Source organism: Uloborus diversus, chromosome 1 (genome assembly GCF_026930045.1).
Source record: "Uloborus diversus isolate 005 chromosome 1, Udiv.v.3.1, whole genome shotgun sequence".
In the NCBI taxonomy this organism is placed as follows: Eukaryota; Metazoa; Arthropoda; class Arachnida; order Araneae; family Uloboridae; genus Uloborus; species Uloborus diversus.
Genome location: NC_072731.1, coordinates 165687434 through 165712517, shown reverse-complemented (window position 1 = coordinate 165712517; position 25084 = coordinate 165687434). Strand labels below are relative to the sequence as shown.

Below are 25084 nucleotides of genomic sequence, written 5' to 3'. Positions count from 1 at the left end.
AAGATGAAACTACCACTTCGATTCATGTTTATATTATTAAAAATGTAATTGTTTGATGTTTTCCGTGTGGCTTTTTATTGGTAAGTATATATGGTTAAATCTAGTATATATTTGGAAATTTTGTTCGGTGTTTGATGTTAATTAAAGATGCCCAAAAGTGATTCAAAATTAAATTTGTCCTTTGAAAGATTATAGTTTGGTACAGCTGTCAGTCAGTCTTTAATATTTTCCTTATTTGTTATTCTGAGAAAATATTCAATCGTGCCGGATGTGAGATATGCATTTACGAAGTTTCTAAAATGTGTGGATATGTATTTGCTAATTGCCATATTCTTATGCTTTCAACATGACTCATAAGACAAAATGATCGAATCCTTTCTATATAGTTACCTTAAATTATTTAGTGTAAGTGATATTTTAAGAAACTTATGTAATGTAAGTAGTGAATATGAATGAGTTATTCTATTTTTAAATTATTTTTCGTTATTTTTTATGCATTTTTGAGAATTTGGATCGAATTTGCCACATTAAAGTTTTAAGATCGCGGATGCTGCAATAGTGTGTGATAATCAGGATGTCCTGGGTACAAAACTAGTTAGCGCTTGTATGCATCTCTGGACGAAATATAAGTGTTGTTCTATTTGAAAGAAAAAAAGATTTATAATTTTTTTTTCTTTTCTTGTAAAAGTTTATACGAAATTGCAATTTGTGCAAAATGAATATAAAAACATAAATAATTTAAACAAAACAAAAGTTTTAGGGGCATTCCAAGGTATTTTTGACATTTATGTAGAGTCTGTAACGTGACCTTTTTTGCCTTAACTTTTTAATTTACCGTTTAATTTGCAAATTATTTTAATTTGAGCTGGTGTGTTGGTAGGAAAAGATCAAAATAAAATAATATGGTAATCCAACAGTAAATTAAAAAGTTATAGCAAAAAAGGTCACATTACGGACTCTACATAAATGTCAAAAATACCTTGGAATACCCCTTTAATTTAACTAAAGCTGAGTTAAAGAAGTATAAAGAGGAAACATCATGTAGTTTTGAAGATGACAATGCTTTTGTGTTCAATTTGCCCATTAAAATTAATGTACTATTACTGACTTACTGACATGATGCAAGGAGAAAGTCTTCATGCTTCCAAACTTGTATAAAAGTTTCTATTCTAAAATACTTGTTATTACATGAAATACATCACCAGCTTAGTCATTCCAGCCTAGAATTGCAGTTTGAGGACTGCAGTTTTGTGCTGATTAGCATTCATCAGCCCGGCATAGTGGAGGTGGAAAACCTCTTAAGGAAGCCGAGAGTGCCAAACAAACTGGTAGCTAATATAGATTTAGCTCAGACCAGACCGTGTACTTACTGAAAATACTTGTTATTATCTGAAATTGTTGAATTGAGACTCTCAATTTCACAATTTTATCATGTTACTATTGTTTTCAGTGCATTCATTTTAATTTCTTTTTGTTTCTTTTTTATTTCAGGTGTCTTGTGAAAGAAAATGTCCTTTTTGTGTGCCATATTTAGCTTCATTTACATATCAAGTATTTTTAATAAATTTTTATCAGTAAAACTGAACTTTTTGGTTCACAACAATCTTTAGTGAAACTTTTGTGTTATGCAAAATGGTATCTGTAAGATACCAGTCCTTTTTTTTGGGCATTATTTTGACTTCTGTAACATGGATTATAATTTTATATTTACATTCAAAAGTTATGGACAACAAAATTATCAGTGAAAACTCTGCAGAGAATTTTGCAAAATGGAAACTAAGACCAAGGCTCAACAACATGCATCGCATTGCTCAAGTGGATGTTCCTTTCGTTGAATCAAAAGAACTAAGACTTCAAAACAATTTTGTTGTTAAAAAGTATTTTCCTAATAAAGAAAGCAACATGATAGATGGAGAGGATTTTGACTATAGCTCATTCATAAGCAAAAGTACCTCAAAACATATGGACGGAAATGATCAAAGTGCAATGAAAGTGTTGAATTCCTCTGATTTAGTTCACCTAGGAATGATCAAATCTCCTGAAGATCAAAGAATAAAAGATGAAGGTTATAAGAAGCATGCTTTTAATCTTCTTATCAGTGATCGAATAGGATATCGAAGGCTCATTCCTTATACTGCTCATGCTTTGTGAGTAAATATTATATTTTCTCCTTGCTATGTTTATACATTACAAAGTATCCATGTATGCTTTTAAATTTTTTTTAACTGAAGTATTTCATATCTTAAAGTATCCATATCATCTTTTGAAGTATTTCATATTTAGAGAACATACTAATTAAGTCTCCTAATTTCTACATGTTGAATTTCTTGAAATAGTGTAATGGGACACTATAATTCCATTCTTTAATTTTTGGGTTTTTAAAATGATATGTTTATCCTTATGTAGCTTTTAGATCGGTGATAGTATTTTTTGTTATAATGTACAAATGGTTATATGTTTCTTAGATGCAAGAAACAGATGTATTCCAGAGATCTTCCAAAAGCCAGTATTGTTATATGTTTCTACAATGAAGCGTGGTCTACGTTGCTTCGTTTGATCTACTCTGTTCTCGAGCGTACACCTGAACATTTACTGCATGAAATCATTCTTATTGATGATTGCAGCGATGATGGTGAGAAATAATTGAAATACTGTGCACATAAATGTATTTAGTCTGTAGAAGTACTAATTTGAGTCAAAGATCTATTACTCAATCGACAAATTGTTTGAAGTTTTTTGTGGACTACGAAAACAGACTGTCATGAAGTTTTTGTTTGAAATAAAAAATATGTTCTTTTGAAAACTCCCAATTGAAGAAACGCATTCTTAAAAAAAAAAAAATAAAAAAAAATAATAATAAAATAAAAATGAATAAATAAATAAATAAAAAATAAAATAAAAATAAATAAATTCATAAAATTAGTAAATAGAAAAAAAAAAGAACCCATAATAGTTGTTTTGATTTTTTTAAAGGTTCCTTTATAGAATTGTTGAATGTATCTTTAAGTGCTTTTATCTTGTGTTGTAGCATTTTTATATTGTTCAGATTAGGTTTGGTTGATAATATTTCCAGGGTTGGCTGCTGAATCATATTCAATATAGGTCCTAAAGACATTGGCGTTCTTGTAAACATTAGTTGTTCTAGCAAAATATTAAGTTACTTAGTTAAGGGGGTATTCTAGTCTAGAAATTCAAAAAAATCTATTTTTTTTCCTACACATTCTCAAAATTTAGACCTTTAAGAATAAGTTTCTAAGAGGATTTATGGAAAATCAAATTATTTTTGGAGTTACTGTTAATTTTGTTAAAATAAACTCTATAGAGCTGAAATGAGACTCCAAACTTCAAAACGTATCTTTCTCGAAACTAGTTTTTTCGATACGGTTGATAAGATATCTCAAGTTATAATGCACCAATTTTCTTGAAATTTGGTATAGACATTCTTAGTACTGTCAAAATTGTCTCCAGGTAGGGGTTTTTGTAATTTTTGCTTTTTATTATTAAAAAAAATAAAATACCAAAGTTCAAAAAAAGAACTTTTTTATTCAAACAGACGCCATTTCGTGAAAAAAATTTATTTTCTAATCGGCTATGTCCAGACAATTCTACATCCTTTTTTAATAAGAATTAACCTTAACTTTATGTTTCAGATCACCTGTAGGATTGGAATCATGTCAATCAGGAGATCCCCCTTTTTTCAGAGTCCCCACTTTGCCAACTTCCACCAACTACAATTTTGAATTTTTGTTCAACTATTATACATTTTTAAACTTTTAAAGTGTTAATAAAAAACTGATAAAAATGGATAGGGAAAATAGCTACTGTTATTTTTTTATTATGCCCGTAAAATCACCTTAAAATCAAGCCTCTAGATTAGAATACTCCCTTTAAGTTGTTTTTGAGTCAAAAAATGCAATGGTTGATTCCTGATATCTGTTTACGGGATGTCAGTTCTTGTATCAAATTTATAGGATCTTCTGTGGATTTAGTTTTTTTTTTTTTTTGCTTTCTACGTTTTTACTTCCTAGTGTTCAACATGCTTTAGTGTATTAGCGACAACTCTGATTTCTAGAGTTTGCTTTAGTGCAGCAGTTCCCAACTGGTGGTTCACAAACCCCTGGGTCTCGCAAGAGGTTTTCAGGGGGGTTCACAAAAAAAATATTGTAATGGCGTAGTTTTAACATGCCTGTTTTTGATGAAGTCTCATGTTCAAGTGATTTTAGCAAAGTTTGCTTCTTTTTTATTCTTTATTTGTTTCTCGCACATTCAATGCTTTTCATGAAAATATTTGCATACTTGCTGACATAATTTACATTTTAAGAATTTAGTCTGTCATTGCAAAGCGCCGGTTTTAGTGCTTTCATTGTGAATAAAAAGCCTCAAGATTTCATTGAGAATGAAATGGCCCTGAAGCCATGCTGAAAAAGCTCTATTATGAATACAATGTCCTCAGGTGAAAGGAATTGAAAGCGTTCGTTTCCTCAGAATCTTTTGATTGGAAATATTGATTAATCTTGATGAAAACATTACATGGAGCATATGCGAGCATCTCAAATATTTTAATGTTTATTTTATTTACCATTTTAGTCTGACAAAGAGCTATTGCTTTTCTCTTGTGTTGAGTCAAAAGTATATGGAAATCAAATCACGCTGTTTGTTGCTATAATTTTCATACTACATAGACTAAAACTTACTTTAATCTTTGCTGTCGAAAAAGAGAAACAATCGCTAGCAAGCCAAAAATACCACAGGGAGGAAGTATGAAAAAATGATTACTTTAGAAAATTTTTGTGGGTGAATGTTTGCCAGGCAAAAATAATCAACAGAATTTAACTATGCAACTTAAGTTACGCTATATGTAAATAAGGAATTTCTGAAATTTGTGTAGAAAATGTCTCTTGTAATAAGTGAGCTTAATAATAACAGTTTTGTTAAAAATTGCCTTTTGTGTAAAAATTAGCGTAAATGCGTGCAGTGAAAGATAGATGCTTCTATTATTTTTTCAATGTAAACGTTTTACTCTGCACTTGTAGCATATCTAAAAGAATATTTTTGAGCAATCAAACAAAATGTATGCAGTATATTTTCATCAAACAGCTAGGCTCGTAGTAATTTTCAAGAAAACTCAAACCAAGAGATTTTTCTCATTTTACTGGGAATAAAAGTTCATTTAGTTAATCGGAGACAGTTCCCTGAAAGGTATTATAAAGATCATCCTTTAATTAACTTCTGATTTAGTGATAGAGATGAATGTACCCTTGTGTCCAAAAAATTTGAGCCAAAATTTGAGCCCTTTTGTTCCACAAATATATCTTATTTTCAAACATTTTTTAAAGTTGATTCAAGTTCAACACAAAATCATTGTTTATTTTTTGGTAAATTTGTTTGGCATTCATTTTTTAAGCAATCATTTTAATTCGTAGCAGTGTGTGTAATTCTATATTTTGCAATTATATTTTCGTTCTTGTAATAAACTATGGAGCTGCATTAAAAAAAAAAAAATTCTTTTGGAGTTTGGAAGGGGTTTACAAGGGGGAAAAAGTTGGGAACCGCTGCTTTAGTGTATTAGTGACAACCCTGATTTCTAGAGTTATATATTTTTTGAAAAATTAAAAGTTAAGGTTAAATAGTTTTGAATTTGCTTTTTTGGTTTTCATAAAAATTTGCTTTTTTGTATTGCATTTAAAAAATATTTAACTGTTTTTGAAAAACAAATAATAATGTTTAATCATAAATGAGAATTTTGTAACGTTCTTGCAAAATTAAAAATGTTATTTAATTTCACTGCTTATTAAAAAAGTACATATGTTAATGGAAATAGTTTTTATATTAATCACAAGAGCTAACTTATTGTTTGTTAAATACATATTTTTCTCTCTCATAAATATTTGTTCTGAATTTCTGGTCTCATTTGAAGTTATATAAAAATAAATTTTCTTCAGAATCATTAATGAAAAAAATGTCAGTTTGAATTTGAACATCCTGTGTTGATGAAATAAAAATTTTAATTTCAAAAAAATTGCCTTCAAACCTCCATAAACATTCACATGTGTATTTTTGCCTTAGCCCTGTCTTAGGGCGGTAACTTACTACAAAACACCATAAAACATTACTCTTTTTTGTACTATTAATATTTTAATTTTTTTTTAATTGTGAGTTTTTGTTAAAACATTTATTTTATTTTTTGAAATGTATACTTATTTAAATTTTATTAATTTTTTTGCATTGAATTTGCAGAAACATTTAGAGAAAAATTGAAGTTGTATCTTAGGGATCATGCTGGTGGAGAAAAAGTGAAATTGTTGAGAATCCAGAGGCGGGCTGGTTTAATGCGTGCACGGGTATTTGGTGCACAGCATGCTTCTGGTGAGGTACGTACTGAACCAGTTCAGTTTTAATGTAACCGTATAATATATTTTCAAATATATAATTCGTTTGAAAGTGTTATTGTCCTTTAAACCAAGTATTTCCAACCCCAGTCAGATAGGACAGCACCAGTCCCCCAGAAAATTGAACAGCAAACCAAGTTTTTTTTGCCTGTATTCATTAAAAATTTTCCTTGCTCAAATTGATAATAACATTTCAAAGAATTTTTTACATTTTAATTTTGTAAATACTTTTCATATTTTTTTTTGTGATATTTTTCAATTGTATGTTTAGTTATTTTATGTTATAAATCTGATAAAAAAATAAATTTCCATTTTCAAAAAATTTAACTCTTTCAAAGAGTTACTACGTTAAAACATTTATTCTAAAAGCAGCCTGTCAGTTTTTGATAATCTAGTATATTTTATACAGATCCCAAAAAATTCATGAGATTTCACTTTTCAAGTTCTTAAACATCCTGTTAAAATGCCCAGAACATTATTTTACGGATGAATTGTATGTTTATAAATCAAGTTTTTCTTCTGAGCTATTACTAGTGCGTTTCTTTAATTATTGTAGGTTTTGGTGTTTTTGGATAGCCATTGTGAAGTTAACGAAGTTTGGCTTGAACCTCTTCTGGAACGTATCAAGCAAAACCAAACAACTGTTGTATGCCCTATCATTGATATCATCAATGCTGATACTTTTGAATATGTTTCATCTCCTATTGTCCGAGGTGGTTTTAACTGGGGCCTGCATTTCAAGTGGGATTCTGTTCAACCCAATCAGTTACGCAGCAAGGAGGATTTTGTTAAGCCAATAGAGTATGCAATTATAATCTTAATATGTGATTCATTGAATTGTATGACCCATATTTATGTATTAAAAACTGTATTTGATTTTTAAATCACATTTCTTAATTTCATTTGAATATGTATTATTGAAATGCGAAAAAATTGCGTTTAATACCCCTTTTCGTCATGCAAATTCCATTATCTGCAAAATCATTTTCATCAATTATTTTGATGCTAAGGCATAAAGTACTGTAAATTTAATAGATTTTTACATTCTGGAAGTACTATAATTTTTATTGAAATACTGAAAAAACATATTGTTAATGTCAAGTTAATTTATTTTTGTTTGTTTTCATTCAATTAGCATAGATTTCAATATTGTATGTCAATTTTTAGTTTTAAGTAGTTTTTTTTAAACTCAAAGTTGGTTGTGATACTTATTCGCAACTCCAGCTCTCGAATACGCTACCTTGCGGTGATTTACAAAACTGCCGGAAAAACTAAAACTTTGCCATTGCGTTCCATGTGTGTCTGTTGACGTAAACACAGGCAGTTTGTTCTGAGTATTTATTAACGCAATCGATGTGTCTTAGTTCGATTTCTGTAGCTTTCAGATACAGAAATTGTATCGTCCCTTAGTAGCATTCTCGAACTTCTCAGAATAATGTTAGTTTTCCTTATTTCCTTCTAAAATGTAAGTTGTTTGAGAAATGGTTAAAGTGAAAACTCTGGATTAACAAACTTGGATAACGTTATACAAGGTAAAAAATTTTATTGTTTTGTATGAATTTGTAAGAATATGGGTTTCTTTTTAATCTTAAATTAATTTAACTAACCATATTTTACAGCAGCATTCAGTTGGAATGGACAGTATGCAAAATATTTTCTTGAATATATTATCGTAGAACAAAATGAAAAATGTCCGAGAAAGAATTTTCTTTATTCCTTTTATTCTCAGCTGAAAGGTTTCGTCAAATTTGTTTAGGGTTATAGTTTTAGTATTGTGCGAGCAAAGTAACCTTGGCGAGATTTCGCGTGTTTAGTTAAACTATTTTTAATTTTTATCATGAGTGGAATAAAATGGTAGTAAGATTACGGAATTCGATAAGTTAAAAGAAATAATGGCCATTCAACTGAAAAGAAAACTACTACCATATTTCCATGAGAATTTTGTTGATGATTTGCATAACATGACATAATTAAATCGTAACTCAGAAATTAGAAACATCGAAACAGAAAAATTTTAAATTAACCGATTCGGGAATTTGAGAGAAATAACTCAGCTACAAATGCAAAACAATGAGCGCTAGCCAAGCAAGGCAATAAAGTATCATCTTCTTTTGATAATAATTCGTAATGTCATATTAAATTTTCTAGCATTAATTGTTATTCTTGTCAGGCCACAATTATTATTTAGTTTTATTAAGAATTGATAAATATCGAATTCAACATTGTGGAAATGGCTGCTTAGAACTACGAACTACGTAGTTTGCATTAATGTTTGAGGTTTAGTAATGCTTCTTGAATTCTCTTTTCTTTCTACATGGGCCAGAATATCCACAAGACTTTGAAAATTAATTTAAAAAGAATAAACCGAAAAAATCATGCATATGAACACAATTTACTAGACTTATTAGCATTTTCTTCGTTACCACGGTCGTTTGTTTTAGCTTTTTCGTCCGCCATTAGACAGTGACTGCAGTGCCCCCTATAGTTCGTTGGAGTTGCGAATTATTTTTATGTTTTTTTTTTTTCAAAATTGGAGAACATTCTTTTTGTTAATTTACATAACATCATTAATTTTCAAGTCGGAGCAAGGTTTGACTGATATTTGATAAAGTTTACTTAATGTTAATTTTTTTTTTAATTTTTATTTACTTATTTTTTATTTTAATTCTGCCACTGCACATTTCAATTTTTCTAAGTGATGTCACTTGAACCTAATCAATATTTAAGATTGAAATTTAATATGTGCATGTGACATAGTAATGTCCCATGGGTAATTTTATGGGGAAAAAACCATTCCCACTTTTACATAAAAATATTACTTTTTTAAATCAGGATGAAGGGGGCACATGTTTCCCTTCACCCCCGTTGACTACCTTGATTGCATGGCAGTTGCATTTATGACAGTTTAAAACCAATTCCTTTCAATTTTATTATCATTTTACCAGCAATTTCTTTTGCTGTTTTTCGAAGCACTTTGTACATTTTAGGAACTACTAAACTAAATAAATTTATGAATTATTTAATGATATTTGGTACTGATTATTTAAGATTTCAAATCATAAATTTTCTTCCAAAATTTTACTTAATTCACATTTTTTCATTTTTTTTTCTCTGACACATGCTTACTCTTTCAGCCATCATAGTTTTAATATGATATCAAACATGCTCCTTTTGTGTTCCTTAAAAGAAGTAATTGGCAAAATTTAAATGCTCAAGCTTTCTTTGGCATTTTAACGATTGTAGTTTGTAATTTCTGTTTTTCATTCCCCCTCCTCCTCCTCCAGCCAAACTATTTGAAAATGACATGATTGTAAAAAATAAATTAAAATTAGTTAGATAGCTTAGTGGATTATCAAATGTAGCCAAAATCAATTGAGCTGAAAATTATAATTTAATGGTTTATTTTTAAATAAAGCAGTCTCTTAAATTTAATGATTACCTTAAAATGAAAAAAAAATGTTCTATAAATTAACTAAGCTTTTAAATATATAAAATTTGGATGAGTCAGAAAATGTATGTAACTGCTGATGCTGTTTCAACCTTGATGTTTTTTTTATTATTTTCCCCTGTTGTGTTTTTTCACAAACTATTAGATCCGTTTTTTCCTTGCAATTTCAGGCAGATATTTACAAGCCCTATAAGAATTTTAAGAACAAATATTTAATAACTTATGAGGAGAAAAAGTGATTTTAGTCTGCAAAACTGCTCAGAATGGCCTTACATAAAAAGATTTAGAGTATTTGATAAGTAATATACATTATAATATATTTTTATTCTTTGAGCATGGTTTGGAAAATAGAGAACTCAAGTTTTTTAATCCAAAATAGGAGTAGCAAATTTAGCTCAGAAATGCTTTTTTCAACATTGAAAAATACAGTTTGTTACTAAGTTCTTGATAAAAGATAATTGAGTTAGAGGGACATAAATATGTACATAAATTTAATTTCAGATCACCGACAATGGCAGGTGGTTTATTTGCTATAACAAAGGAATATTTTCATGAACTTGGTGAATATGATCAAGGCATGGATATATGGGGTGGCGAAAATTTGGAAATATCCTTCAGGGTAAGGGTTTAATAATTTTTAAAAATATATTCACATACTTAGTTTCCATTGAATGATGGCAATCTTTGACAAAATGATTTAATATGTAATGTTATTTAATTTTAGTCAGTCAGGCTTGTTATTTCCCTGGTTATAGAGTTGAACTTTTCAGGAAAACTGCTGTATTTTGATAATCTTAAACCAGTGTTTTTCTGTCATTACGTATTCAATTTGCTGTTGTTTTGTTGCATTTTGACCTAGTCATCTGTCATAGTAATTGCCGTGGAAAAAAGTTTTAATAAAAACATTTTACTTTAATCAAAGAAGTTGATTTATCCTATTTCTTAACTCTAGTATCAATGACCAAACTTTTCCCTTACTCTCAATAACCGTGTACCCGGGTACCCAATTCGAATTTCGAAAGCATAGAGCAGAAATCAGCTTTTTTCTACCACCCCTTTTACTCAAAAGGAACTGTTCTTACACCCCCGACTCGGGGAATGTGTATCCCGTTTTTGCCTAAAAACGAAATGGCTAAATACTTTACTAGCGTTTTATACGTTTCAATCTTAGTTGTCTGAAAGAAACAAATTGTTTTTTTTTTTTTGAAGTTTTGTACTCCAGTTTTATTTTGTATTTTATAGTGTGGTTTAAAATTTTGTAATGAAATTGTATTAACTTAATTAATTTATATCTACATTAATCGCCACTCAAGTAGAAAAGAACGGAAGAGTTATCTGCAAGACAGTACGCAAGGTAACGCATTGTTATTATTTTATGTTTCATTTATTTTACTTTTTTTTTCATTATATAATTTATCTTTATAACTTTTTAGACTATTTTTCCTGAATTTAGTTTTATCTTTTTAATTACTGTAGTTTAAATAATTAAATACTATTTTATTGGTTTTATTTAAATTTTAATAATATTTATAAATTCTTATCACTATTTTAATAGTAATATGAAATATTAAGTTTAATAATGTTCGTAATATAAATATTAAATTTGAAAATTAAAATTATTAAAACTTTTGTCTTTTTTTTCCATTAATATATTGTTTTTCTTTATTCCGAAGACTGACTGCTGCGGAAAAGAAAGAATATATTAAAAAATTGTTTGATGAAGTATCAAGTGGATCCAGTGATCTTTCTGATCAGGAGATAGATGATGAGGATTTTATGCCTGGAAGAAGTAGTGACCAAGAAAAACTATCTGATGATGATCATGATAGTACATTTTTTCTCTTTACTTTTATAGTATATATTTATAAAAACGAAGTCCATCATGACCAGAAATAAGATGTACGTGATTGTTTCAAATATTTCATGATTTCTTTCTTATTATCAGTTGTAGCCTGAGGTGACAGTAAATTCAGCAATGACAGTTCAAATGACAGTGACTCTTCTGATAACACTGATAATGTATTGTCCACGAGATTGAATCCATTCCAAGCCAAAAAATGGAACTGTTTGGAATAAAGATCCACCTGCTTATAGACAAACACCAGCTCATAATATTGTTTGTGAATAGAGTGGATCGCATAAGACAACCCAAAACTTAAACAGTCGAGAAACCTTCAAGTGTATATTTACAGATTAAATGGTTAACATGGTTGTTAGGCATACAAATCAGAAGGCTGTTACTATTTATGAGAAATACAATCAAGATAATCCAAACAAGAAGCAACTAACTTTATCGAAACTAATAGCTGAAGAATTTCTTGCATTTATTGGGGTTATAATAATAGCAGGTGCAAATAATTCAAATACCGATGATACAGTAGAAATGTGAAAAAAAAAAAAAAACTTCATATCCACTTTACAGAGTATGTATGAGCATAAACAGATTTTGGAATATCCTTCTATTCATTTGATTTGATAATGAGCACACACGCACTGAAGGACTCAAAAATGATGAAGCTGCTGCAATTCATGACCTTAGGATCTTGCTAAACAGTAACTTAGAGAAAATTACAAACCATCTGAAAATCTGACAATAGATGAGCAATTATTTCCATATTGCGGCCGAACTCGATTTACGCAGTTTATGCCAAATAAACCCGCAAAGTATGGGATAAAAGTCTGGGGGGTATGTGATGCCATGAATTTTTACTCGCTTTCTGGTCAAATTTATACTGTAAAATCGGGACGATCACAAGAAGTGAATCAGGGCAAATGAGTCGTAAAGGACTTGGCTGCTCCGTATAAACATTCCGGCAGAAATATCACGATGGATAACTTTTTTACATCACTCTTTTAGCTCAATTTCTACTGTCATGGCATCTGACACTTGTAAGAACTCTAAAAAAACAAGCCATATATTCCAACTGAAATGTTATCGTCTACGTCACGAGATATATAAAGTTCCTTGTTTGGTTTTAGTGGTGATGTAACAATATGTTCATATGTACCAAAGAAGAAAAAAACCGTGATATTGCTATCAACTTTACATCACGACAAAAACGTTTCCGGGGCCGACCAAAAACCAGAAATTATTTTGTTTTATAACAAAACAAAATGTAATGTAGACATAATGGATCAGATGCTGTGGAAATATACCTCTCAGAGGCAAACAAAGAGAGGGGCATTCTCTTTTTTCTTCAACATTTTGGGCATATCTGCATTAGCTGCCTACATCATATATAAGGCAAATACGAACATACAAGGCCATAAGAAGAATGACAGCTGTGTGTTTTTGCGTCAGTTGGGAGAAAACCTATGTCTCTCAACTATTCAAAATAGATCATTGAATGTGCAAGCTATGCAACACTTTTCGACAAAATCTGTTGTTGAAAGCATTCTAAAGGCCTTAAAAATAGTACCTGCAATGACGTCCAGCACCTGTAGTACCACCCAGGCACGTGATTCAACTGGATGAAAGAAAGTCACTGGAGTTTGCAAAATTTCTTGTTTTTGCTCCAAAGAAACTTCGCAGAAAAACAAGAAAAGCTTGTAATAAATGTGGCATACCAGTTTCTGATGAGCATTTGCTCCCAATTTGCAAATGTAGATTATGTCCTAATATGTAATTTTTTCCTATTTTTTCCATTTTTTTTTGCAAATACCAATAATAATAAACAAAAATTCATACTCAAACGTAGTTTTCGATAACTACATCTATTGCAGTAATAATAAAACAGCAAATAAATAATAACAAATAAAATAATCACAATAAGTGCAATAAATATCTATAATAATCATTATTGTAATGTTTAAATATATTTTTGGTAATAAAATCAGTGCATTTTAGCACAAAAAGGCAAAAACAAGGATGGGTACCCGGGTACATGGTTATTGAACAATGCCATAAAAATTTTTAATGTTGAAAAAAATTTTTTTTTTTTTGAAAACACAATTACAACTTATTTTCATTCAGATTCATGTAAATAGCGAGGATTAAAAGAGATTTGGTTAAGATTGAATTAGAAGTAACAAAAAATTGTGATAAAACTCGCAAAAAAGTACCGGTCATTGACAATGGGGTTAAATTGCTTTGGTTATACTTTTTTATGAGACACCATCAACACATAAATGAATTCTATGGTGACTGCAGCATAGCATCTGGAATTGAAAACTATTTTTTGATTGAAATAGGGTTCTATTGGAACTCAGAAAACTGGATGGAATTATTTTTGCAGTTTTGTGCTTCAGTAAAAGTTGCTTGATTAGGAGGTAGAATTTTACGTACAACCCCAGAAGTTGTACTCTTCCATCATTTAAGTGGTTAGGGGGAGAGAAGGAGCAGTTGCATCTCCTTTCAAAAATGTAAAGGATGGTAGAGGAACAGCCTCTTGAGAGGCATCCAGGTTTACACTCCTTTTTATTGTCTGTCCCTTGATGTGATCGTCTCTTTGTCTCTAAATTATGAGGTTAATATAATGTAACTTAATGAACTATAATATGAAAATTTGCTTGCAGATTATGAATGAAATTTTAAAATGCTATTTTGAAAAAAAAAAAAAAAATCTAATGGAGAAATTATAGTGTTAAAACTCATCATGATCATTAATCGGCCATTTATCACCAGTCAATTATACGGTACTCTGCCAGTTTGCTGTTTTTTATTAAGTCATTCAGAATTTTGATGTTTAACTCTAATAGTAGTCTGTTGGGCTCAGTGTTTATTGCTGATCACCTATTTTGTATTTCCATATTGAAATCTACATAGTTGTAAACACGTGTTCTCTTCCTTGAGTCTTTTTTGATTTTAATAGTAAAAATTCATCTTCAATCTGAAAAACTCCAGTTATATATCTATGTATATCTTTCATTTGCTTAGATTTGGATGTGTGGTGGTAAACTAGAAATTATACCCTGTTCACGAGTTGGACATGTATTTCGTCGTCGAAGGCCTTATGGTTCTCCAGATGGGGAGGACACTTTAACCTATAATTCTCTTCGAGTAGCCCATGTATGGATGGATGAGTACATTGTAAGCCTTTTAATAAACTATTATTTCATGTAAAGTTTTGTACCATATGTGAATTAAATTTACTATTTGATTTGATTGTCTTAAAAGTTTTGCATATCTACTGCATTTCAAGCAAAGCAATGAAATAAAGCTGCAGAGTGCTTCAAAAAGGCAACACAATCACTGCAATATACCAACTCTTTATTTAATCATTAAATAGTAAAAGTAGAAATAAATTTTTTGAAAAGAATTTTCGAATGGTCATTAAATGGCATATATTGAAATGGTGAAACAGGATATATGTTATAGTTTTATGTGGGAGAATTGCAAGACTGGATCAAAAAAATGTTCTCAGAAGGAGTGGTTAAATTTTTAACGTACTTCTTACTATGTATCTGACATATACACTCTTGGGGAGAGGGGGGGGGGAGTTGCCTCGGCATTTTTATCTAAAAAAAAACTAAAATATAGAGACAGCCAAGGAGGTCAGCAAACCTATTCCTTTCCTTATTTGTTGAAAGAGGCATTCCAAAATTGTGTGTTAGAATTTGGTTTTGTTATACTCCTGGGAAATGTCTCAAAAATCTCCCCCCCCCTCCCCAAAGTATCAAAGGTCATCTAAAATTCCCCTTTTTGGAAATTACTCGAAGAAGGTCCCTAAACCCGTTATTTTTTCTAACATCCCCTGAGATGTCTACAGTGTCTTCTTTAAGTTTTAAATTTTGCAAATGCCCAGGGGAAGGGTTCCTAACTTCTACTAACATCGCCAAAAATGGTTTAAATATGCCTTTTTAACAATTCGTTTCAAAAAAGTTTCTGAGTAGGGGATTTGATTCCCATGACTTTCCTTAATGTCATTAAAGATGGCTTACACTTGTGTTTTAGTTCTTCAATTCAGAAAAAAATCTGGTACAGGGTACCGCAAGTGAGGGAGTCCCGTTACTCCTCCCTTGCATCTGTCCTTGGAGATTTGTTTATACATGATTATAGTAGTTCAACAAGTTTAACTTAATCTAGTGGGTGCTAAATCAATCTTTTACTGTCCTTAATTACAATGGCAGTCAAATAATAATAAAAGACATATTTGAAAGATATATACATACTAAAAAGAAAAAAAAAATGTCAAATCTTTATTTAAACAAATCTCTTTTGGTTTCGCAATTTTAATAATAGAAAAATATAGTTCTTAAAGCACTGTTAAAATTAGTTAATGCTCAAAAGGGACATTTTTTTTTCTTGATTTGCATGAAATAATAAAACATCTTTTCCCGAAAATTTTGTCAACCTTAAACAAAATTGTCAATACTTTTGTTAAAATTTTATTTTTAAACCCTACTATGCTCTTTTTATTTCTTTTAGGAAAACTTTTTTAAAGTTAGACCTGATGCCAGGGACAAAAAATATGGTGATGTCTCCAGTAGAATTGAATTAAGGAAAAGACTCCAATGTAAGTCTTTTGACTGGTTTATGACTAATGTGTATCCAGAATTAGGTCCACCACAAACAAAAAGTAAATCATCATCGAAAAAAGCAAATTTATCTAAAATAAAGAAGAATTCTATGGAATGGAAACAAGTAACTGCTGAAACACTTTTTCGTTTTCAGGTAAGTTTCCACCTTTTAATAATACATGTGTGTGGGCTTTTTTTTTTTGAAGGTCCTAATGGAAAGCTATATTAAAAGTGAAAACTTTTATGTGGATGTATCATCTAGCTGCTTCTTTGCATAACTATTGTTTGGTGTGGTTCCAACTTTCACAACCCTCTTCATAGAAGGCTAACTCTCTACCTTGCTTAAACCAAACTTTTCTCCTACAAGCCAGAGTTTCACGTGATCAAAAAGAATGAAATTGAAAATAGCCATGTCCGAGCTATGATGGTCAGACAACATACATCATGAACCTTCCATGCATTCTTCTCCAAAGTTTCAATGCTGTTCCTACATGTTGCTTTAACTCATAAAAGTTTTCCTGTTTCTATACTCATTTGTCAATGAATTTCTGTGCATTGCATCCTGCAGCATGTAGAAATCAAATGACAGCATACACAATGATATTCACACTTTGTGAGAAATTCTATTGTTTGAGGTATGCTTAGGTTCTCATTGTGCACAGAAAAATTACAACTGTGCAGCACATGTGAGACCCTGTGTGCATTGCCATCTGATTTTTATTTTATGAGTGTTCAGACAGAGAAAGAAAAAATATTTCAGAAAAATTGAAAAATTGATTGTTTTCTACTTTTAAAGAAGTTTTAATTGAAATTTTCAGCAAAAAGTGGAAAAATTAGAATTTTCTCACACTTAAATTCTGTTGCTATTTCCTTCTCCCCCACCCCTTCCTTGTATGTTAAAATACAGTCTAACATCGATAATGCAAGTTGTTGTATGATAATATAATATGCTTATAGATCATAAAACATTTTATACTTTTTGCACAAAAAAAAATTTTTTTTCACAAAATTTATCTCAGTAATATCGATTATTAGAACCGTTAGAGGTGAGAGTATATTTATATCTATTAGGGCTGGGCGATGTAGGAATTTCTACATCGTGATGCATCGCCTACCTAACATCACAATGTAAGTTTTTTTTTTTTTTTTGAAGAGCTTTACTTATAACTACTTGTTTAAATTTTGAACAATATATTCAAGATGAAAAAATATTAATTAGGCCCAATACTATAAACAGGTTAAATCAGCGAGAAATCGGCAAAAAAAAAAAAAACTGTTGAAAGTGTAAGATAGCTGAAATTATTACAGACATGTGTTTTGAAATTACAATGAACCTGTTTTTTCAATGCAAAAAGATGTGAGCTCATGGAAACAGTCTCATCTGCTTGCATTTTAAAAGGTGTTCCTCGAAACACCGAAATGAGTGTATTTTGGTGAATGATTGTAAGATAAACTTTGTTTATCAATGAATTTTTCATCAAGACTTTAAAAATTGCATTTCCTGCAAATTTTGAGAAAAATGAAGGTTTTGGTTTGCTAATGATACTTCTACGCACTGAACCTTCTTTAACAAAAAACCAATATCATTGGTGAAGAATTTATTTTACTTCTTCTTGAAACAAACAAGCATAACTTTAATCACAGAACTATGTTTCTGCTGACTGTGTGAACCAAATGTGTAACTGTGGTGCTAAGCACAAAAGTGGTGTTTGCAGTTGAACTCAAACTGAGATATTGCATTTTTAAAGTTTGGCTCATCCATATATTTGATTCAGACGTACCCCCCCCCCCCCTTTTTTTAGAATTAAAAAAAAAGTTCAGATCAAATGACCATAAAACATTTTATTTATTAAGCAAAATACAAAACAGAGAACAACTTGGAACAGAGAATAACTCATTTCTGCTCAAAAGGGCAAGTATGACTACTTTTGCTGCTGTGCTTAGCATGACCATTTTATGAAACTCCATTTAAGTTTTGGTTCAGCTTTAGAAACCATTATACAGTTTTGGTTTAGGGTTTCTGTTGGAGAGATAAAGAAAAACCAATTTAGTTTTGATTCAGAAAAAAGCAAAACTCAATAGCTTTTATTTTCAGACAGTAAAGTTATGTTGCAAAGAAGAGAAATCTTACTTATATTTCTTTTAAACAATATCAATCATGTGTAAACGTCAATAATTACTATTATTATTTCAAGTTTCAAAGGCAATCTAAAGTAGAAAATGTAATTGTTATGATTAGACACATATATCCAATATTATTGGTTGAACGACGATTTAACTTATTTCTTTTGTTTGACCAAGAAATTTCTCAGCTTTAGAGCAAAAAGGCATTTTTTTTTGCTAACTAAACTTACCTTTATATGTATTTCTGTCCAGCAGAAAAAGAAGACGTGTGGCTTGCATTTATTTTTTAATGCTTAACCCTTTATATGTTCCAAGAAAAACAAAGCTATAAACACTTTGAGGTCTATGCCCGAGCCTCACTTGGATTGCCGTTTTTTGGGGAAGTCAAACTCCATGGAACATGATAGAATAGGGGTTTAAATTCGAATTTGTGCTTTTGAAATGTACCATACAAACACAAATTTTATTAAATAATCTTTATTTGCAAATTAAACCTAGTTTCAGATATTTGTTCAAGATTTAAGTTTTTAAAAGTCTGGGTAAACTTTTATGATTAAAAATGATGCTTTCCTATGTGGAACGTTTTTTTTTAAAGTTTCAAACATGATTTTTTTGACAATTTCTTGCTAAAAATTGATTTTTATTTTATTCAAATAGTTCCTTTATTACAAATGAAAACATCTTGAAGTATTTAATACAATAAAAATTACTAAAATACACATCTTCCAAGTACTTTTTAAAAAATCATGCAAAGTGCCAAAAAACCCCAGTCTAGAAGGAATTTTTCCATTTTTTCCAATTGTTTCAGAAAAAAACCTGAAAAAACCGTTTTTTCCCCACCACTTCAAAACTTCCGGAAATTTTTCATCTCTAGTCAGGACACATAAAAAATTCCATAAAAAAAATTCTGGAGTTCTTTTACAGCACCTGGATGAAACTATATTTATAGTCATGTGTGTGCATTAATTGAATCCTATTGAATCATATGAACTAGATATGCTCAAAACTTCATATATATATATATATATATATATATATATATATATATATATATATATATATATATATATATATATATATATATATATATATATATATATATACTACATATATAAAACAAGAGATACAATTTAAGACAAATTTAAAATAGAAATTCAAAGAAATTGAAAAATCAACGACATTAAAAAAAACTGAAAGAATAAATACAAAAGTGTATTCACACAAACAGTCAAAATACAAATGAAAAAAGCAAATGAAAAAAGCGAGAACATCAAAATGGAAAATGAAAAAGGTGAACCCAGGACCAACACTTTATCAAGAGTCCTAAAGTTCCCAAGGCCCTTTCTGTCTAGCAAGAGGGAAGGTCCCAATAGCTTGCTAACCTCCCCGAGAGCCTTAGAAGAGAAAGAAATCAGAGAACATACCTTAAGATAAAAGAGCACAAGAAAGTTCCGGAGTGCATCCAAACGGAATGAGCACATTGAAATTAAAATTGACCTGTACGTGCCAGGCAAAGATGCAGTTAGGACACGGCAGTAGCGGGACATGGAATTGAAAACCGTGGAGTTGAAAAAACCTGGAGTAGAAATTAGATCGGAAGTTACATCAGAAATATTCAAGATAGCTAGCTCCTGGCAGACCTTCATAGCTTAGGTGGCCTTACTGCAATAATACAATTATACTTCACTCTGCTAGGCAATTCCCTACTTTTCTAATGTAGCTTAAATAAAAAGATTGAGGGACTTTATTATAGTCTAAAGTGCTTTTCATTAAATTAAGATTTTTAGAAACAAAATCATTTCTGTTGCATATAGTTTTAATTAGATGTTCTCGCTTTTTTCATTTGTATTTTGACTGTTTGTGTGAATATATATATATATATATATATATATATATATATATATATATATCATTTTTTAGATTCAGTTGTCTGAGTCAGAACTTTGTATTGAATCAGAAGACGATGTAACTACTAAAGGGTCCTTACTTGTGCTACAGAAATGTGCTGCGATAAAGCGTCAGGTACATAGTGATTCTTTTTTCTTTATATCAAACACAAATTCATATCTATTTATTTTTTGAAATGTTTTGTATGAAGAATTTTCGCTTTCGCTTGAATCTTTGTAAAAATAAGTATTATACTGAACTCAAAAGGATCATTTAGCGGTGTTGATTAAAAAAAACGTGTGACACTGTATCCTTTTCTTTAAGATGTGGTACGAAACAAGTAAACATGACATTAGATTGGCCCAATTGCTGTGCTTAGATGCAGGTGAACGATTCCCTCGTCTTTCTAAATGCCATGAAATGGGAAGCACTCAAGACTGGAGACATTCTACTTCAGTATGTAGAATATTTTTTTAAAGTGATTGTTCTTTCTTTATTTTAGCTAATTTACGTGCATTGCTTTTGTATTGGACTTTTATTGATATTTTTATAAATTTAAACATGAAAACTAATGTATGCCATTTTCAATCTTACAACCTTCTACCATTTTTCTGGCAACACCATAATTATTCAGTTGAAAAGCTAGCTCTATTTGTACTGAGAGCAAAAATATACTGATGATTTTTCATTGATTGCTTTTGAAACTAAACTTGATACATACAGTGAAGAACCGTTGTAAATACATTTTTGAAGGGACTGTTCGAAAAAAGCATACAAATGAAAAAACTTATAATAGGTATAATTTGTATTAGACTCTGAAGGGACTAATTTAAAAAACGTATAACTCAAAAAAACCTATAAAAACATATAAATGGTGCTTCAATATACTGTCGAACACCACTATAGTGAACCGGGATATAGCGATCCCCTGATTGTAGTAAACCTTTTGACTGGTCTGAACTGAAATTTTATATTATTAATTCAATTTGAAATGCTTGTAACAATCCCCAAATGCTAGAAAACTGGCTATAAAGATCCAAAATTTCAAGCTTTTCATAATCTGGTAAGAAAAAAGTAAGAAAGATATCCTATCATTCGTAAACGCCTTTGACTTAAAAAGTGCATTTACTTCAAACAAATTTTATTGGACAGAAATTTTGACTTTGAACATGTGCAAAGAAGCTTTCTAGTTTTATGAGCTTCAGTATTTGCTGATCAATCCAAAAATTGTTCAGAAGACCACTTTCACTTTCAGCTCTTCTCCCAATATTGATGAAGAAACAGAAGAGCCTGAACCTTCCATTTCAGTTCCAAAGGCAGCTGTCAATGTTTTGAACATTTTTTTTTTTCTTTTTGCAACTAAAACTATAGATCAACATTTTGCAGATTTGTCTGCAATAGCTGACTAAAAAATTGGCAAGATACATTTAAAATAACATTCTTCTTCCATACTATAGAATTTTTTTTTAAAAGGTAAATTTTTATAGTTAGCTTATTATTAAGTATAATGTAATAAATACATTTCACTTTATTGTCAGAAGTACAAAAAAGAAACATCATTATTAGGATATGCATTATAGAAGTTATTGAGTGAATTCAGACTTTCTTGAGAAATAGGATGTAGCGAACTCTCGGCTATAGAGATTTCTCAAGTTGGCCGGTTGAGGGTTCGCTATAGTGGGGTTTGAGTGTATATATACAGGGTCTGTATAAAAAGTAATGAGGACTGAGCTGTGGTCTAAGAATTTATTGTAGATATTAATACTCACACCTAAAATTCTTCAAAATAAGACCCTTGGCCTAGCACACACTTGTCCCAGCAAGTTTTCTAAGCTTTGAAGGCTGCTCTGTAGCCTGGTTCGAGAATATCCTTTAAAAGTCTTGTACTAGCGCTTTCACGGCATCCCGAGTTTCACGGTGATGCCCTTTTAGTGATGTTTTCATTTTCGGGAATAGGAAGAAGTTTGCTGGGGCTAAATAGTGGCTGTTGGTGGGCTGGGGAAGCATAGAGATACCATTATGGACCAGGAACTCAGGTGGATGAAACAGGTGTTTCCAGCATTTATCAAGGTTTCAGCGATGATGCTATGAACTCTCATTTTATCAAGTCCAACTTCATCTGCAATCATTCACACACTTAACCGGCAATTCGAATTTAGCACAACACACGCACAATCCACATTTTCGTCCGTTCTGCTGGTTGACGCACACCCTGTTTGAGATTCATCCTCGACGCTCTCCTGGCCATCTTTGAAACAATTGTGCCACTGAAACACATGCTCCTTTGACAGCCAATTATCTCTGAACACTTGCTTACACATCTCTTAAGTCTCTGAGACCGATTTACCAAGTTCCACACAAAACTTGATCGTAAAATGTTATTCAAATGTTCTCTGTATTTTGAAGCTGGAACCGACATTAGCAACAAAGGTGTACTGTAACAAGGATGCTGCCCGAACAAAGACTCCCAAGCGACTGCATAACAGAGTAATTCCCACCAGTTACCTCCATCACCAACCTAATGGATTTGTTTGCCCTTGGGATGTACAGTCGCATGAGGAAAAAATGAATCCTATTACTTTTTATATAGACCTTGTAAATATACAGTTAATTGCGATAACTCAAATCTAAAGAGACCGACGAAAAACTTCGACTAATCGGAAGTTCGACTTACCGCTAGTTTCAGTTTTCTACATTTTACTATTAAAAACCCTCAAATATTTTAATTAATATATACATATAGCAAACAATATTACAGAACTTAAAAGTTTTTAAGCACAATATGTATATACAATATGCACAGCTTATGACAGGACCACCAAAGATGGCGGTCCTGTCATGATTTCTCACTTGGGATTTTTGTCAAACTCTTTAAAGTACACTATCTCAGGAACAGTAGATCATATTTTGTTGCGGCTTGTTTTATTTAAAAGGATATTTTTTCTTGTCTGAAAACATTTGCAGCATTTTGTAATATGTTCTTCAGTTTTTTTCCCACAGTCTTTTGAAAAAAAAAAGTTTCAACTAATATTTTTTATTTTTTCCAAATATGTTAATTTCAAAAATTTTCACTTTTTTACAGTAGTACCACTGGGCACTACGTTCTCTGAAAAGGAGAGCTTCCTTTTTTTTTCTTTAACAGATTTTAGAGGCATTTGAAAAAATGAGGGTTTTAAGGAATTCTTTACGTAATTTCAAACCAAATTACGTAAATAATCAGTTTATCAATTACGTCAATTCAGAAAATTTTTTCTCAACTAATGTCCAGAAAACACTCTTAATTCAGTCATATAGCGAAACTTTCATTTTGAGCCGCCATTTTATTCAGGATATGAAATTTAGTGAGAACAAGATGGCATTGCACTTAACAATTTTTTCGGCGCTACGCTGAAAGGTTGCATGGGGAAATACAGGGAATCAGCTGCAGACCGGGTTCTAGTTTTCATAAAAAATAAAACTCTTGAATAAAGTAGAGTGTCAAAATGAAATTTTCACTATATAACTTAATCAAAAGTGTTTTCTGGCCACTTACTGCAATTTTTTTTTTTAATTATCAGCTCTACGATTACGTAAAAAGTTTCTTAAAAACCCTCATTTGTTTTCAAGCTCTCCTTTTCAGGGAACGTAGTGCTTTGTGGCACTAATAAACTGAAAAAAATAATTTTTTTTTGAAATTGACGTATTTGGGAAAAATCAAAAACATTATTTTTTAAATTTTTTTTTCAAAAGACTGGAAAAAAAAAAACCTAAAGCACGTATTTCAAAATGGTGCATATGTTTTTAAACTAGAAAAAGTATCCTTTTAAATAAAACAAATCACAATAAAATATGTTCTACCGTTTCTAAGATAATGTACTTTAAAGATTTTGACGAAATTCCCTGAAGAGAAATCATGACAGGATCGCAATCTTTTGCGGCCTTTATCTCGGCCCAGGAATTTTTTTGGGCAAAACAAAAACAAATGTATTTCTTAATTTTTTATGAATTTTAACAGATGTTAAATTAAAAAAAAATCCAAGAGCATCATGTTACAGCCCTTGTTGAATTGACATGGATTCTACCTCTTGGATTACTTCTTGGATTTTACACCTCATCATTACATTTTTTTTTTATTTTACACCACATTTGCAATAATTACCTCTTGTTCTAAAAATTTTTTATCAAACGAATTAATAGATTCAGTTTGATTTTAATGTTTTTTTTCGTAATTTTTTTATACTTACATATAATGCAATATATTAAAGCTAAACGGCAAATAACATTTTAGTGTTATAACACATTTTAAGTTAAAGATGATACTTTTTGAGCTTTTAAGCTTCTCTAAAAAATTAAAACTTTTGTCATAAATTTCTGAATTTTCTCACTGTTATATCTTTTTTTTAGACAAATACTCCAATATATAATACTGCTGCTGGACTGTGTCTTGGTTGTAGTAAAGAAAAGGCTGGTGAATATGTTACACTTAGTATTTGCAGCCAACCTGAATCTCGAAATTGGAATCTGTTGTTTCATTCTCTGCCCTGAACATATCATCTGTGATAGCATTGTTATTTCTTTTATGTAGTGGTATATAGGTATACAATACTGCTTCTGTATGTTGAAAGCTTTTAGTCATCATATATCAAAAGTTCTGACTTAGAGTTTTGCTCTATATTGTCAATATCATAATATTTTTGATTCCTTAAATTCCATTTGAACAAGGTTAAGTAAGAGTTCTTGCTTTTAACCCGTTCGGGAAAGCAGCCTGCAGAAGATAGCGCTCCCTCAGGACGGCAGC

At 30.6% G+C, this 25084-nt stretch overlaps 1 protein-coding gene across 1 annotated transcript; it reads left to right on the top strand.

Moving 5' to 3' along the window:
- The first annotated feature begins 44 nt into the window (after positions 1-44).
- On the top strand, positions 45-24831 carry LOC129222707 (polypeptide N-acetylgalactosaminyltransferase 11-like). The gene is made up of 11 exons (XM_054857240.1): positions 45-80; positions 1492-2147; positions 2466-2632; positions 6238-6371; positions 6946-7190; positions 10339-10456; positions 14714-14866; positions 16205-16450; positions 20341-20442; positions 20632-20763; positions 24691-24831. The coding sequence occupies exons 2-11, from the start codon at positions 1633-1635 to the stop codon at positions 24829-24831; spliced, it is 1953 nt and encodes a 650-aa protein (XP_054713215.1). The 5' UTR covers positions 45-80; positions 1492-1632.
- The last annotated feature ends 253 nt before the right edge of the window (positions 24832-25084 follow it).